Below are 16,941 nucleotides of genomic sequence, written 5' to 3' on the forward strand. Positions count from 1 at the left end.
CCCCGGGTTATCCCTACGAGACAATCCACGTCAGTCAACTGCCTCCTGGCCCACCCAAACGGATATCCATTCAGATCCCCGACGCAAACCCGACCCGAGCCACCTCCGCCATCGTCTTCCTTCCCCGATCTCCCAGATCCACCACCACCACCACCACACCAAACCGCACGAACTCCACTCCCCTAAACCCCGCGCACGCGCGCGCGGATGAAACCCTAGCCACCCGTCCGGCCAGATCTCCTGCCCCGCCGCCGCCATGGCCGCCGCCGCCGCGTCCGCGATGCTGGACTCCCTCCCGGCGCCGCTGCTGCGGTCGCTGCGGCTCAAGACGAAGCAGCAGGAGCTCCTCCTCCGCGTCTCCGCGCTGGCGCTCATCTACGTGCTCGCCTTCGCGGTGCGCCTCTTCTCCGTGCTCCGCTACGAGTCCATGATCCACGAGTTCGACCCCTACTTCAACTACCGCACCACGCTCTACCTCACCGAGCACGGCTACGCCGAGTTCTGGAACTGGTTCGACTCCGAGAGCTGGTACCCGCTCGGCCGGGTCGTGGGCGGCACGCTCTTCCCGGGCCTCATGGTCACCGCCGCGCTCCTGCACCGCCTCCTCCGCGCGCTCTCCCTCGCCGTGCACATCCGCGAGGTCTGCGTCCTCACCGCGCCCTTCTTCGCCGCCAACACCACGCTCGTCGCCTACGCCTTCGGCCGCGAGATCTGGGACTCCGGGGCGGGCCTCGTCGCCGCCGCGCTCATCGCCGTCTGCCCCGGCTACATCTCCCGCTCCGTCGCCGGCTCCTACGACAACGAGGGCGTCGCCATCTTCGCGCTGCTGCTCACATTCTACCTCTTCGTGCGCGCCGTCAACACGGGATCCCTCGCCTGGGCGCTCGCCGCCGCGTTCGGATACTTCTACATGGTGTCCGCCTGGGGAGGATACGTGTTCATCATCAACCTCCTCCCGCTCTACGTGCTCGTCCTGCTCGTCACCGGGAGGTACTCGCAGAGGCTCTATGTCGCCTACAACTGCACCTACGTCCTCGGGATGCTGCTCGGGATGCAGATCCGATTCGTCGGCTTCCAGCATGTTCAGTCCGGGGAGCACATGGCAGCCATGGGAGTATTCTTCCTCTTGCAGGTAATTTCTCAAGACGAAAAGAATGGTTCAGATGAAATTACCCTTCTGTTAATTCTAGGCAGTTCGTAGGATCATTGGCTTGCAGAATGCATTTGGTCACTGTGATTTCACAGTTCGAGAAAATAAAAATAAAAACATCTCGGTTGAATGCCAACTTATGTTGGCAAATCTACAGAGTATTCTAGATTGCTAAATTACTAGAACATTAAAGCTTGACTTGAAGAAGATTTAATGGCATCCTAGTTTAGATTTTGATGGCATCCATTAGACCTCAGTGGATTGAAAAGTGGAAATTACTTTCACATTCAGGGAGTACATGCATTATAAGATACTACTGTCATTCTATTCATCTCTAGGAAGATTGTGTTTCTAGTTATATCTGCTCATTTACCATGCTTAACATCCGTTTCATATCGGGCTGTGAAAACATCCGTTTTATATCTGGCTCATTCCTTGATATGTAGTGTTAAGTGTTAACAGTCAACTAACTGAACTCAAAAGTGTAGTGAGTTTACTGCTTATCTTTTCAATGAATTGGCTGAAGGCCTCTCCTCCATTCGTCTTAAGAAAAAAAATGCTTGTCCCATTTTACCATGTTCGTCCCATTTTTGCAATAAAATGGTGTAGATCGCATGCTGTACTGTTAGTAGTATGGTTGTCCTTCTCAATGTTGATTTACTTAGTTGAATTTCTTCATGTATTACATAACATGAAAAACACTTTACTTGGAAAGATATGGTTCAGATGATAAGGTCCTTTTAATTACTTAGGAAGTTTGTACTGCATTGTCTTGGGAAATGCATTTCATCACTGTGATCTCACAGTTCGAGAACATATCTCTTTTGAATACCAACTGATCTTGGCAGATATGAAAGCATTGGAATAACTAGATGGCTAAATTAGTAGACTATTAAAGCTTGACTTGAAGCAAATTGAATGACATCCTAGGTAATTAGTTTGTTTATGGTATTGATGGCATAGTTGATTGAGAAGTGGAGATTACTTATAGCTTCAAAATAAGGGAGTATCGACACTATGAGATACAGATACTACTTCCATTGTATTTATCTTGAGGTAGATTGCAGTTTTGGGTATACCTGCTCATTTACCATGCTTCACTCCATTTCATATCTGTCTATGAAAAGTATCGGGCAATACTCTTGATTCTCAAATATGTAGTGTTAACACTCAACTAACTGAACTTGGAAGTATTATGATGTTTACTGCTTATCTTGTCAACGAAACACCTGAAGGTCTCAAGAAAAAATGTGAATCGTTTATTTTTCTGAAACATAAATGGTGTAGATCTATTGTTGTACGGTTGGTATTATGATTTCTTTGTCAATGTTGATCTATTTAGTTGATGTTACTCTACTTTCTTTAGGTATAGCATTGAAAAGAAAAGTTAACCTAAACCCTTTTGTTCTTCTGCAGGTTTTCTTCTTCTTGGATTGGGTGAAATACATGCTGGATGATGTCAAACTATTCAAGTCATTCCTCAGAATTACCCTGACATGTGTGATCAGTGTTGGCACCCTTGCTCTTGGGATTGGTACTGCATCAGGTTACATATCCCCTTGGACAGGACGGTTTTACTCCCTGCTTGATCCAACCTACGCAAAAGACCACATACCGATCATCGCATCTGTTTCTGAGCATCAGCCAACAGCATGGTCTTCCTTTATGTTCGATTTCCACATCCTTCTTTTCCTGTTCCCAGCGGGCCTCTATTTCTGCTTCAAGCGCCTGTCAGATGCCACAATATTTATAGTTATGTATGGCCTCACAAGTATGTACTTTGCTGGTGTGATGGTTAGGTTAATTCTTGTTGCAGCACCAGCTGTTTGCCTTATCAGTGCAATTGCTGTGTCCGCTACAATTAAAAATTTGACAACATTGATCCGAACTAAAAGCAAAAGTCCACAGACTACTGGAAAAGTAACGGGCTCAAAGGCAGCTGCAAAGGTACTTTTTTCACGTATACTTGCTGTTATGTAATTTACTTTTTTGTATGTAGTGGAAATAAAATAAGTAACGTTGATAAAGGTGTTGATGAAGAGAATGTATTTCAGTATGACAATCAAGTACTCCCTCCGGTCCATATTAATGGACTTAATTTTATCTAGATTCGTACATATGTATCTAGTTAAGTGTTTAGACTAGATGCATACGTATCTAGACAAAGTTGAGTCAACTAATATGGACCGGAGGTAGTAGTACAATCAATGTTTCTCCTTTATATTTTACATTATTTACTGAAGAGATTTAGAAAACTATATTTCGTTGTTTAGCATAAGAGTAAAACAGATGGATCTAAACTTATTTGACAATTCTTGGGCCAATCACAACCAGAGCAGCTGTCAAAAAAAATCACAACTAGCGTCGAAGAAGGCGGGACTGTACATTTTTAGGACTGACTGATACAACAGTGATAATAAATGCTAGAATTCATGATATGAACCTTGACCGTCTTTGACAAAAGATGTGCTTTTGTTAACAACATGCCAATTTCCGACTTTTAACTTTAATTGCACACGAATTTTTAGATTTTTAGGCTATTTCTGTCAACTGTTCTACATTTTAGTTTTTACTTCACTCTGAAGCTGACTGATCTGGGTTCTTGTGCAAACAGGGGGCAGCTGATCAACCCTTGCCGTTCCAACACAATGCAGCTATTGCCTTACTTTTGGGTGCTTTCTACTTGCTCAGTAGATATGCCATACACTGCACTTGGGTGACATCTGAAGCTTACTCTTCTCCTTCTATTGTTCTGTCCGCAAGGGGTCACAACGGAGGAAGGGTAATATTTGATGATTACCGTGAGGCATACTATTGGCTTCGTCAGAATACTCCTACTGATGCCAAGATTATGTCATGGTGGGACTATGGATACCAAATTACAGCCATGGGTAACAGAACTGTTATTGTTGATAATAACACTTGGAATAATACACACATAGCTACTGTTGGACGGGCAATGTCATCTTACGAAGATGAGGCATATGAGATAATGCAATCATTGGATGTGAATTATGTGCTTGTTGTATTTGGAGGTGTTACTGGGTACTCCTCTGATGACATCAATAAGTAAGTTAATCAACTTAATCATGAGTGCATATTATGTAATGTCTTTATGCCTCTGATTGGATGCGGGAGCGAGACAATTTCGTACTGAATCACAAAACATATTCTCTTACTTACCTGCTCATTTCCAGGTTCTTATGGATGGTGCGTATTGGTGGAGGAGTATTTCCTGTAATCAAAGAGCCTGATTACCTTGTTAATGGGGAATATCGTGTTGATAAGGGGGCATCACCAAAGATGTTGAATTGTCTAATGTAAGTACTGGTTCACAAGTGAAGTACTGTACTTTGTTGTCTGTGCTGTGATACTGTTTCCTTCCATTTATTCGCATGAGAGAATTAAATTACCAGACTGCGAAGGAAAATCGTGGTAGTATTGATCAAAATTGTGATGGGGCCTGATACCATTTGAACCTGAACAGAAATCAATTTTGTTTGTTCCGTAGAAAATCTGCTTAGATTTTTGTGCAAGACTTGGGGCCAGCATCAGCCAAGGCTTACCTTAATCTCTTTGTTTCCTTATTGATTAAGTTACTATTCTGGAGATAGAGTTTCTTTAGAGATAGGGAAGTATAAGGAGTTAGGAAAGGTTTGATCTGACTAATCAGTCTAAGTAGCCTATATACAGGGAATTGATGCAAGGCCAGAGGGCATAATAAACAATTATTAATAGGAAACCAGAAAATGAGGCTCCACCAAACCCTACCTTGCCTGCTACCGCACCATGGTGCAACCTCCCCCACGTGACTACACTCTCAGGAGCTTAGGTCATGATAGTTGTGGTAGGCCTTTCAATAGGCCTGGTACTTCACCTTGGTTGTTCCATTCCATGACACAGATTATCGTTAAAGATGGCTTTTTGGAATATTAGTCATTTTGGATTTCAGCTGCCTTTTTTTCTACTGTTAAACGTGTGAGATTTTTCAGGACATTTATCTTTTTCTACTTTTTAGTCATGTGCTACTGTTATCCTTCTGTCAGCTATAGGCAACCATATCTGTTTTTATGTGCTTCATCTCCTTTTTTTTGGCAGGTATAAGCTCTGTTATTATCGATTTGGGGAGCTGACCACGGAATATGGAAAACCTCCAGGGTATTGTACAATTTCACCCTTTTTATTGTTCTTTTGTGTGCCGAGTTCAAGATTAATCAGTCACAAATGCAGATGTCTGTGCTGGATGTTTTTTATATTCCGTCTGTCCCAAATTAATTGATACCCATGTATCTGTGGTCTAAAACGTATCTAGACAGTTGAGTCAATTGATTTGGGAGGGAGGGAGTATATAGTTTACAGTTTATTGTTCTTTAGGTTATTGGTGGTAGATTAGCAGCATATGTGCTCACTTCAGCATGCATGATCCTGTCTCCTGCTGGCTATCTTTTTTTTCCATAACACGTTTAGATAGACTGTTTTTTTTCCCTTAAAACCTGTAGACAACATCCTTATGATGATATGACTATAGATGCATGTTAACAAATAATCAATATAACGCAGATATGATCGGGTGCGAGGAGTGGAGATAGGCAACAAAGACATTAAGCTCGAGTACTTGGAAGAAGCATACACGACATCAAACTGGATAGTGCGCATATACAAGGTCAAACCTCCAAAGAACAGATCCTGAGGATTCGTCCCGGGAGAGAAGTGGCCGGACAAGTGAGAATGTTTAAAGAGATGGGTTGATACTTGCATCAGGACGCGAACTTTTGTTTTGGCAAGACTGACATTAGCTGCCGTAGTGTCATTTCGAAGTTGAGAAAGTGCAATCGTGACAGCTGCCTTCACTTTTTTTTGGGACTGCGCATGTTATGAGGGAACTGTAGAAGTTTTTGTAAACTTTTGGGTAGTAACTTTAGATCATGTTGATTAATATGGCAAATGAAATTTATCAGCGCTGTTCACAAAAGAAAGTAAACTGTTTGTTGTTGTGATTCCCCTGTCTATTTTCAGTTAATACCTGTGCAAGTGCAGATATCGGTTTTGTGCAAGCTATTTTCTACCAATCTTATCTATATTGTCATCGTTGCTGCAAAAGCAGAGTGAGATAGAAGTTTAAAAAAGCAGAGTGTGGTTGGGCTTTAGGTTTGTGCTAGGCTTGCAAGTGTTGGCTTGCTGGTAGTCGAGTATCCGTTGCCCCCTAAACTATTAATTAGGTTCGTGCAACTTTTTTTTTTACCTCCCCCAACATCGGATCCAAATAGAAAATCTCAAGAACGCAACAAACCCTAAATGGAATGCAGATTGCGTGCCTGAGAAGCCTTAACTCACTGAACGGGCCAAATCAAGGCCAATAGATAAATATAAACTGCAGTGAAACAAAGCTATAACATAGTCTATGTCGATGCATAAGATGCGGAATTAGAGAGAAAGGGCGGTCCACGATTTGGCTTCTACTTAACTACCTACAAATCATATTCCAACATGACCGATTAAAACCAGTGAAACGGTGCCAAATCAGCTGGAACCAGCTGACAGTGCATGATTAGGAGGAATACCAAAATGAAGGCGTAATAATTTAGGGGATTAAACAAACTCACAGCGGCCTAGGCTGCCCCTCTTGTACTGTCATTTCTACAGGCCTACCGTTGAGTGGTACGACGATTTGCGAGAACTTTTATTCTTAGAAATGATGACCATATTCTTCAAAAGGATTTCCACGTTGGATTATAAAGTGAGCAAACAAATCAAAAGACCTAAATGTAATACTCCCTTCATTCCAAAAAAAAACATGTCGTGGTTTTAGTTTAAATTTGAACTAAAACTTATGGAACAGAGGGAGTACCAAATAAACAAGGATTGTTGATAACAAAAAGAATGTTTAGCTTTTGCAATTTTCATACCGAACAAACAAAAATCTCAGACCATTATTGTGCAAACTCTCAATTATGTGGTCGACCGATAGGGCCCACCATAGAAGAATTGTCCATTGATCACATGACTAACGAAGTAAGTGTCCGGTTTGTTTGTATACCCGGGCAAGTCGTGGTTCAAGAGCGAAGCTTGCCCATTCCGATCAATGACCTGGATGTTGCTGAAGGACGCGGCAGTGCCCATGTCCATGCTATCGTTGGTCGGTAGGTAGCCGCTACCCATGGGAACCAAACTCGTATTGCGGGCTGCCACGAATCCGCCGATGTGAATGTCGGTCGCTCGATCTGCAAGGCCGCCGGTGAACAATGACTTGGGGTAACGACCGATCAGCGCGGTGTCATGTTGGTTAAATCCATAATACACCAACCAATCTCCGAACGCACCCTCCTGTATCACGAGTAATTCCATGCATGAGGTCATAATTATAACAATATACTTCCATATATTTTCTATCCTAATGTATGTACTAGGCAGTGCTCTCTAAATCTAGCTACCTTAATGACTTTGATTGTGATGTTTTGCTGGACTCCATTAGGCTGAGAGATTGGCTCAATGACGTCACCAAGAAATATGGGGGCGCCGGCCTCAGGCTGGAAACCTACAGGACAATCGGTGTTGACGCATAGATTCTGAGAGCCACTAGTCTGCATAGAAAACAACAAATTTTAGTACATGCACGAACAAGTGAAGGAAGATCGAAGTCCGATCGATCAAGATCACTTACCGACCAAGCAGCAGATAAATGAGCGCGCGAATCACCACCGTAATTTTGTGGGCTGACTGTAGCAAATTATTGACAATTACAGATAAGCGCACGTATAGGTCGCATTGCATGTATGCGAGACATGCATGTGTGCATAGGATGATTACAAAGCCTAGTTAATTACCTCCGGAACGATCTCGATGGAGCTCAAACTTGTTGCAGCACCATCTCCTGCATTGAAGATATTAACGCCGATGAAACTGTACTGGTCGCTGGTTAGCAAGAAGTCGTACACGTCCATGGTCACGCTCAATCCGTAGTACTCCCCCGTTTGCAGCTGGTGCTCTGCCCGCTAATATACAGAGGTGACACGGATGGCCAAACAACGGCGTTAAAAGCGAAGGTGGCGTTTTGGCTCATAGGAGCAAATGCTCCTATTATACAAAATAATTAAAAAATAATTTTAAAAATGTCAAAGAATTCTGACATGAATTTTTTGTTGTACATCGTGACATTCTATGTTAGTGCACAAGTTTTCATGGAGAAACAACATTTTATGTGGCGTGTACAAAAAAGACAAAAAAATGTCCTGTACGTAGTCGTGTTATAGCATCAAAATTTGTCTTTTTTACTGGAGCTACAAATTTTTATAGTTTTTTTTGAAAACTTGTGTACGAACATAAAATGTGTAGATGTACATGAAATTTTTTAGTTTAGAATTTTTTGACACTTCGAAATGTTGATTCACATAATGGGAGCAAATGCTCCTATGAGCCAAAGTGAATATCCCGTTAAAAGCTGTCTACACTAAAGATGGAAAAAGTTGTGAGTGAGCTACATGACACGTACATTCTCACTAACTTTTGATTTTTTAATAGTAGATCACAACCAATAATAAATAAAAAGAAACGAGTGTAGTATAAGATTAGACTAGGCCCTACACAAGAATAACAAATGGTAGCAAATATATGGTAACAAACATATCACCCTCAGCTGTTCAGGTCAATATAACTTTTCTACTACATTGTATTGATTTTTTTTTAATATTTTGTTCACCGAAACTCTCTAAAAGATGTGGAGGCCCATGTGCCATGGTGCTTAAGCTACCATGAGAAAACAGTTATCAGGTCGGATTAAATAAGGTTAACCGTTTACATAGTACTATAAATTAGTAATGGTAATAATAATGAATTAAGATAGGGAGATTCATACGTACGTAGCTTACGCGAGAACCCGGATCACTGGTAGCTGACAATCCTTGAAGCAATCGAGCTTGAAACAAAAGGCTTGTTTTGTTGTTGGACTTGCGAATCAAATAAGATACCATAAAATTAGTGGCCAAAACATACCGTTAATTCGAGTACCCACGGTTGATTAATTAGAGTATCCATGTTCGAGTACTCAAATCTCAATTACAAACTCAAGTGTATCTGAAAAAAATCTCTGTTGCAACATATGATGTAACTCATGGCTAGCAAATCATGACGCAACCCTATGGTTTAGACATTAACTGAGAATTAAACTAATTTTTAGTTGACAAAGAATTAACAAAACCGGTAAAACTATTACCTCTTGGCTAGTTGGGTAGATCATACGTGCTGCTGATCTAGTTCCACCGGCGAAAAGGAGCAGCAGAAACACGGTTACTAGAGAAGAGCAACCCATCACGTACGCTAGCTCGGCTGTAGTGATATTTGCCGATGATCAGAAGACGACTCGCGAGCCCGGCTGTGATCTTGTGCCAGAATTTATAGGCGCTGGTACCGGCTTTCGATCGTATCCCTCTCCAATCGTTTAATTTGAGCATGGGTATAGTATATGCATGCGATTCGATCTGCTATAAGGGAGGATGATTCGGATGGGCGATTTGCCTCCTGCGCAAGGAAATGGATTTATTCTGGTGTTTGGCTTTCCATTTTCTAATCTATTTTTATGTAGACGTAAGAAGGAAACACTAATCATGCTAGTACTATTTTTCCTGCTCTGCTTGGGCCGATGTATGGCTGTTTGTGTACTATTTTTTGGCTTTCCACATCCTTTTTTTTTCTTAGCCCTAGAATCCTCTTCTTCGCCATGTACGTCCATGGATCTTGGCGGGTCGCAGGATCGCTGCAGTTGCGGTCGGGAGGCCAGGATCCCGGCGTAGTCCGCGGAAAACCTCCCGCCAGCTTCAAATCTTGCCATCCTGTGCGGATCTCGCCGTCCTCCGTTGGCTTTGTGATCCAGCCGCTGCTGGCCCTCGAAAGTGGCAGATCGCCGGTCTACCGATTGAATCGGCCACGCCAGGGCAACTTGTACGCGTCTTGTGCATAGCTAGCAACCAACGCAGGCCATGCTCTGCTGGATGCGTGGATCATCCACATGCACACGCGCAGGTGCTCTGATCCAGGAATGCGGAGAAGATCGGCCAGACTGCATATATTGGCCAAGCACATCTCGCCAAGCATGACATTGTATGATGTCTTGACGCCTGCGAGGATCTCCAGCCATGCCGGAGTGATGGTGTGTGCGGCAGACTGGGCCATACGCTCGATTGCGTGCTCGGTCTTCGCCATGGGACTTCTTGCTCTGCTTGGGCCGACGTATGGCTGTTTGTGCGCAGCTGAAGAATTCGGCCTCTGCTTGTGCTTCGTGTCCACTCCGGCCTCGGGCGTGGTGTCACCCTCACAGATGGCTACTGGCCTTGGGGCGCAAAGATCCTCTTTCCATTGGAGGTTGACGGTCCTTGGATTCCTTTCTCTCCGTTTTGAAGAACTGCTTGTCACTGATCATCATTGATCTTGGTTGGACTACTGAGTTCCGGAAGACTCCGCCGCTGAATTCCAAATGGACGACATGCCTGGAGTTTGCCGGTGCGGATGGTGTTTCGGTCTCCCGCAACCATGTTTTTTTTCTCACCGATTGGTTTCAGAGGGGGCGTTGTGAAGCTCTGTGGTCGTTCCATAGTGAAATCAGACACGGAGAATGGTATGGAAGCCGAGAATTGATGACTGGCAATGAAAGTTTGAGTTCTGGGATGTAGAGATTCTGGCTTAGTGATTTGTGACTTGGAGCAGCTGAATTGGTAAGTGGGGGCGACAGCACAGGAGGAATTCAGTGTCTAAATCTACAGGGTGAAAACCCAAGGTCTGGCCTTAATTGGTTGTGCCTAATAATGATCTTGTTGAAGGCATTGTTTTGTGAGCGCGGACTTTCTCCAGGGTGAAAATCTATGGTCTTTGATCAGGACGATGACGGTGCTTGTGCATTGTTCCCTTCTTGGAGGCATCGTTTTTGGAGTTGATGGATTTCTGGTGCTGTTTTGGTGGTGTTTGGTGCGCTGTTACAAGGAACTGGTCACTATAGTTGGACTTTTCTTCTTTTTGTAACTTTTTTCTTTATGGCTGTGTGCATTAGTATTACCATTAGGGCACTACATTCGTGCAGAGGCTAGGTGTAATTGGTATCTTCACGATATTAATATATTCCCTTTATCGAAAAAAATATCTCCCGGCGCGCGGTTCTACCACTGCAACTAAATGAAATGCTATCTCCCCCTTTCCATGTTTAGTACATTGGGATTTGCTATATCTTAATCGAGTGACATATTGTCATGTCTCGGTCCACGAGATTATTAGCGACAGGATCGATTGATTTCCGTTTTTAGCTGATGTTTGAGCTCTAGAATGTTGAAATCCAAAAATAAAATGAGAATCAAAAGTATGAGAGCCAACCCACATGCAACTCATATAGTGGCTCCAACAATTATACCTGAAAAATACAGAGCTTATAATGTTTTCTATTTTCTAGTATAGGTGAAACAGTAAAAAATCATTTGAGTATATAGCAGTTCCATCCGTCATGCACGCACATATAAGTGTAGAGTACTCCTATATATTTTCTCAAGCATGTAGCCGTATACAGATGGAAGTATGGAACTACTTAAGTAATTCAAATTAATCGATCCATATATTTTGGAAACACAAGTGCTCATCGTGCATGTGTTTGTGAGGAAGGAAAAAAGCCTAGTAACCTGCAGGCCAGAGCTCCTCCAACTCGGGCCGAAGAGTTCCAGTAACCAGACCATTGCTCTTTCTTCCCCAAATGCATCAAACCACCAAAGCCGCAGCTAGTTCTAGGAGGTGCTTTCTAGCAAGACACAGCTTGCAAAGAACCAAGATTTAGGACTTAGGAAGGGCAATGTCATTTCACCGAACACCTTGTGTGTAGGAAATAGGAGCCGATATTTTACATCACGAACTTGACCGTTTGATGTATATAAGAAAAATTATCTGTCGAAGTTTAGTTTCTTTTTTATGGCGAAGGTATTGTCCATATTGAGCTGCATTTCATCGGGAACGCGAGCGGAATGGCTTTCTGCGTGGTCACCGCGTCTGCATTTCGTTTTTCTGTTGTCCAATGCCAAAAAAACGGCGAAGCATTCGGGTTCGACCGATCCATATTATCGGGCTCGACTCGGTCCATGCCTAGTGCGAGCCGATCCGCGAAAAGCTCGCCCCCGATCGACGCCGAGCGCGCCTTAGGCGTATGCATGTACAATATATACGCTCCATGTGAATCACTCGCGTCAATCTTTCCCGATCGGAGGGAGTAGAACGGAGTGATAGTATAAAACTTGGCACTCCGTATAGCTGGTCAGTACTGTTAAGATTTGTGAACCGGGTGGATACGCGTTTTTCCATTTTCATCGGCTGTAGCAGTTCACGACTCATCATCATTTCATTTATAAAAAAAAAGGAAGGCGACTGCTTCCATAGACCCCCAAACCAACAATTGCATAAACGTACCATTATGCACATGCTCCTTCCGCCGGCGCTAACGGGTCGGGCAAGGTTAGCCTCCGAAGATCCATATCGATTGTACCCGTGTACTCGTTGAAAGGGTATACGGTGTACCCTTGTACTCGTTGAAAGGGTATACGCTGTATGTACGTTTCGGTGTATGTACATGTCGGTGTATACGTCCGATGGATACAGCTTGGTGATCGTCATCGGTTGTCACTTTCCATTCTCACGTACCTTGATCAGCTCGTCGCAGCCGCCAACCCGGCGATCTCTCCGATCTAGATCTTCTCCGGTGAATACTGCTTGTCCGTCGATCGCGGCAAGGATCCGGCGTCCAACCTTGGCCCAACTCCACCCCTCCCCTCCCACGGCCGCCGTTCATACCTAGGGTTTTGATCCCTCCATCTTGTTGTAGCCGTTCGACCCCTCACCACCGCCATTTGCACGTACCCCGGTGAATCGTAGCAGGCCTGGCTGGTTACCTCGGCGATCTCCTATCCTTCCCGCATCCGGTGGATCGGTTGGCCGTCACCGCGGTGCGCACGATAATACGGCGGCGAACGTCTGAGTCATCCACCCTACGCCTCTCCACGATCGACATATAGGTCATTCCATTGCAAGGCAGAGGCACCGCCGAGCCCAACTTCCCGTGGCTGTCCAGATTGCCACCGACGCCCAGAAGAGGGTAGCCCCCCGTGCCACACTGTTATTCTCTTCTTATGGCATGTATACTTTCAACGATGTATCATCGCATTTGTGCTTAGTGTTTAATTTGTTTTTCAATTTTTTACCAATTTTTTGGTATATTTTTTGTTAATCTGCATGACACAATGAATTCCAAGCCGAGTTTTTATGTTGATTAGGTCAGTGATCGATGTTGTTTTATTTGGACAGATGGACGGCTCTATGGCTTCTCGGATTGACAATGAGAAAGCAAGTACAGACGTTGATGACTCTAGATGGGAGGGTTATGATATTTCATCTTCAGAAGATGAATATGAAGTACCTTCGTCTGATGATGATGATAGCATTTTTGGTGATCCTGTATCTGAGTCTGATAATGTGAGTCACTCACATTTTTATATTTTATCAGTGCAGTATGCATGGGAATATCTTGTCCTTGATATTTGCCTCCTTATTGCAAATTTTGTAGATGGACATCGATGATGAAGACAACATAAGTGATACACATGATGAACCCACTTCTGAAAATACGAGTGATGTATGTTTTCTTTTATCTTACTTGCCTTCTTCCAGGTGAAGATGAATATACATGTAATTTTCTATTTTCCTACAAATTGCGCGAGTTGTTGTAATCAGAAACAGTGAGCTTACCTACTACGGGGATTCTGATTTGGAAGACTTTGCTTATAAAGAGGATGTTCCTGAGCAGTCAAAATCATTAGAAGGGGGGTTTCACAGTTGTCAAAATCTGAATGCAAAAGCGAAGTAAGATTTTCTTTTGATGCATTGCAATGCATAATAGTGAAGGAGATATGCCCTAGAGGCAATAATAAAGTGGTTATTATTTATATCTCTATGTTTATGATAAATTTTTATATATCATGCTATAATTGTATTAAACGAAACATTAGTACATGTGTGATATGTAGACAACAAGAAGTCCCTAGTATGCCTCTTAAACTAGCTTGTTGATTAATGGATGATTAGTTTCATAATCATGAACATTGGATGTTATTAATAACAAGGTTATATCATTATATGAATGATGTAATGGACACACCCAATTAAGCATAGCATAAGATCTCGTCATTAAGTTATTTGCTATAAGCTTTCGATACATAGTTACCTAGTCCTTATGACCATGAGATCATGTAAATCACTTATACCGGAAAGGTACTTTGATTACATCAAACGCCACTGCGTAAATGGGTGGTTATAAAGGTGGGATTAAGTATCCGGAAAGTATGAGTTGAGGCATATGGATCAACGAGTGGGATTTGTCCATCCCGATGACGGATAGATATACTCCGGGCCCTCTCGGTGGAATGTCGTCTAATGTCTTGCAAGCATATGAATAAGTTCATAAGAGACCACATACCACGGTACGAGTAAAGAGTACTTGTCGAGAGACGAGGTTGAACAAGGTATAGAGTGATACCGATGATCAAACCTCGGACAAGTAAAATATCGCGTGACAAAGGGAATTGGTATCGTATGTGAATGGTTCATTCGATCACTAAAGTCATCGTTGAATATGTGGGAGCCATTATGGATCTCCAGATCCCGCTATTGGTTATTGGTCGGAGTGAGTACTCAACCATGTCCGCATAGTTCACGAACCGTAGGGTGACACACTTAAAGTTGGATGTTGAAATGGTAGTACTTGAATATGGAATGGAGTTCGAATATTTGTTCGGAGTCCCGGATGAGATCCCGGACATCACGAGGAGTTCCGGAATGGTCCGGAGAATAAGATTCATATATAGGATGTCATTTTATGTGAATTAAAATGTCGCGGAAGGTTCTATGGAAGGTTCTAGAAGGTTCTAGAAAAGTCCGGAAGAAACCACCAAGGAAGGTGGAGTCCACATGGGACTCCACCTCCATGGCCGGCCAACCCTAGTGGGGGAGGAGTCCCAAGTGGACTCCCCCTTAGGGGCCGGCCACCCCCATATGGGAGGTGGAACTCCCACCTTTGGTGGGAGTCCTAGCTTGGCTAGGTTTCCCCCCTCCTATGGAAGGTTTTTGGTTCGGGTCTTATTCGAAGACTTGGACACCACCTCTTGGGGTTCCACCTATATAATGAGGGGCCAAGGGGAGGGGGTCGGCCACCCCAAGCACCACAAGGTGGCCGCACCACTAGATGGCCGGCGCCCCCCTCCCAAACCCTAGCCGTCCCCTCTCTCCTCTATAGTTCCCGCACGCTTAGCGAAGCTCCGCCGGACTTCTCCACCACCACCGACACCACGCCGTCGTGTCTGTCGGATTCAAGAGGAGCTACTACTTCCGCTGCCCGCTGGAACGGGGAGGTGGACGTCGTCTTCATCAACAACCGAACGTGTGACCGAGTACGGAGGTGCTGCCCGTTCGTGGCGCCGGAACCGATCGTGATCAAGATCTTCTACGCGCTTTTGCAAGCGGCAAGTGAACGTCTACCGCAGCAACAAGAGCCTCATCTTGTAGGCTTTGGAATCTCTTCAAGGGTGAGACTCAATACCCCCTCGTTGCTACCGTCTTCTAGATTGCATCTTGGCTTGGATTGCGTGTTCGCGGTAGGAAAATTTTTGTTTTCTATGCAACGTTATCCTACAGTGGTATCGAGCCGTGTCTATGCATAGATGGTTGCACGAGTAGAACACAATGGTTTGTGGGCGTTGATGCTCTTGTTATCTTTAGTTGAGTACTTTGCATCTTTATGGCATAGTGGGATGAAGCGGCTCGGACTAACTTTACATGACCGCGTTCATGAGACTTGTTCCTCGTTCGACATGCAACTTGTATTGCATAAGAGGCTTTGCGGGTGTCTGTCTCTCCTACTATAGTAAAGATTCAATTTACTCTTCTATTGACAACATTAGTATCAACGTTGTGGTTCATGTTCGTAGGTAGATTAGATCTATATCGAAAACCCTAAACCACGTAAAATATGCAAACCAAATTAGAGAGCGTCTAACTTGTTTTTGCAGTGGTTTGGTGATGTGATATGGCCATAATGTGATGATGAATATGTATGAGATGATCATTATTGTATTGTGGCAACCGGCAGGAGCCTTATGGTTGTCTTTAAATTTCATGTTGAGTAGTATTTCAAAGTAGTTGTAATAGTTGCTACATGAGGTGAACAACCATGAAGACGGCGCCATGGACCTTGACGCTACGCCGACGATGATGGAGATCATGCCCGTTGATGATGGAGATCATGTCCGTGCTTTGGAGATGAAGATCGAAGGCGCAAAGACTAAAGGGCCATATCATATCACATATGAATTGCATGTGATGTTAATCCTTTTTGCATCTTATTTTGCTTAGATCGCGACGGTAGCATTATAAGATGATCCCTCACATTAATATCAAGATAATAAAGTGTTCTTCCCTCGTATGCACCGTTGCATTGTTCGACGTTTTGAAGCATCTCGTGACGATCGGGTGTGATAAACTCGACATACAACGGGTGTAAGCCATGTTGCACACGCGGAATACTTGGGTTTGCTTGACGAGCCTAGCATGTACAGACATGGCCTCGGGACAACGGAAACCGAAAGGTTGAACACGAGTCATATGGATGATATGATCAACATGTTGATGTTCACCATTGAAGCTACATCATCTCACGTGATGATCGGTTTTGGTGTAGTGGATGTGGATCGTGTACCACTTAAACAACTATGAGGGATGTTGTATTA

The 16,941-nt window shown here is 43.8% G+C and overlaps 1 protein-coding gene across 1 annotated transcript; it reads left to right on the top strand.

Moving 5' to 3' along the window:
• The first annotated feature begins 256 nt into the window (after nt 1-256).
• On the top strand, nt 257-6,147 carry LOC124673880 (dolichyl-diphosphooligosaccharide--protein glycosyltransferase subunit STT3B-like). Its single transcript, XM_047209923.1, has 6 exons — nt 257-1,132; nt 2,567-3,097; nt 3,765-4,219; nt 4,348-4,470; nt 5,249-5,308; nt 5,711-6,147. Exons 1-6 carry the CDS (start codon nt 257-259, stop codon nt 5,838-5,840), a joined length of 2,175 nt encoding a protein of 724 aa, XP_047065879.1. The 3' UTR covers nt 5,841-6,147.
• The last annotated feature ends 10,794 nt before the right edge of the window (nt 6,148-16,941 follow it).

Source organism: Lolium rigidum, chromosome 7 (genome assembly GCF_022539505.1).
Source record: "Lolium rigidum isolate FL_2022 chromosome 7, APGP_CSIRO_Lrig_0.1, whole genome shotgun sequence".
Lineage (NCBI taxonomy): Eukaryota > Viridiplantae > Streptophyta > Magnoliopsida > Poales > Poaceae > Lolium > Lolium rigidum.

Bases quoted from the DNA above. Each gene is read 5' to 3' on its own strand.
- LOC124673880 (XM_047209923.1), top strand. From the start codon at position 257: ATGGCCGCCGCCGCCGCGTCCGCGATGCTGGACTCCCTCCCGGCGCCG. The intron at 1,133-2,566 runs GTAATTTCTCAA...GTTCTTCTGCAG, and splicing joins GAGTATTCTTCCTCTTGCAG to GTTTTCTTCTTCTTGGATTG. The intron at 4,220-4,347 runs GTAAGTTAATCA...GCTCATTTCCAG, and splicing joins TCCTCTGATGACATCAATAA to GTTCTTATGGATGGTGCGTA.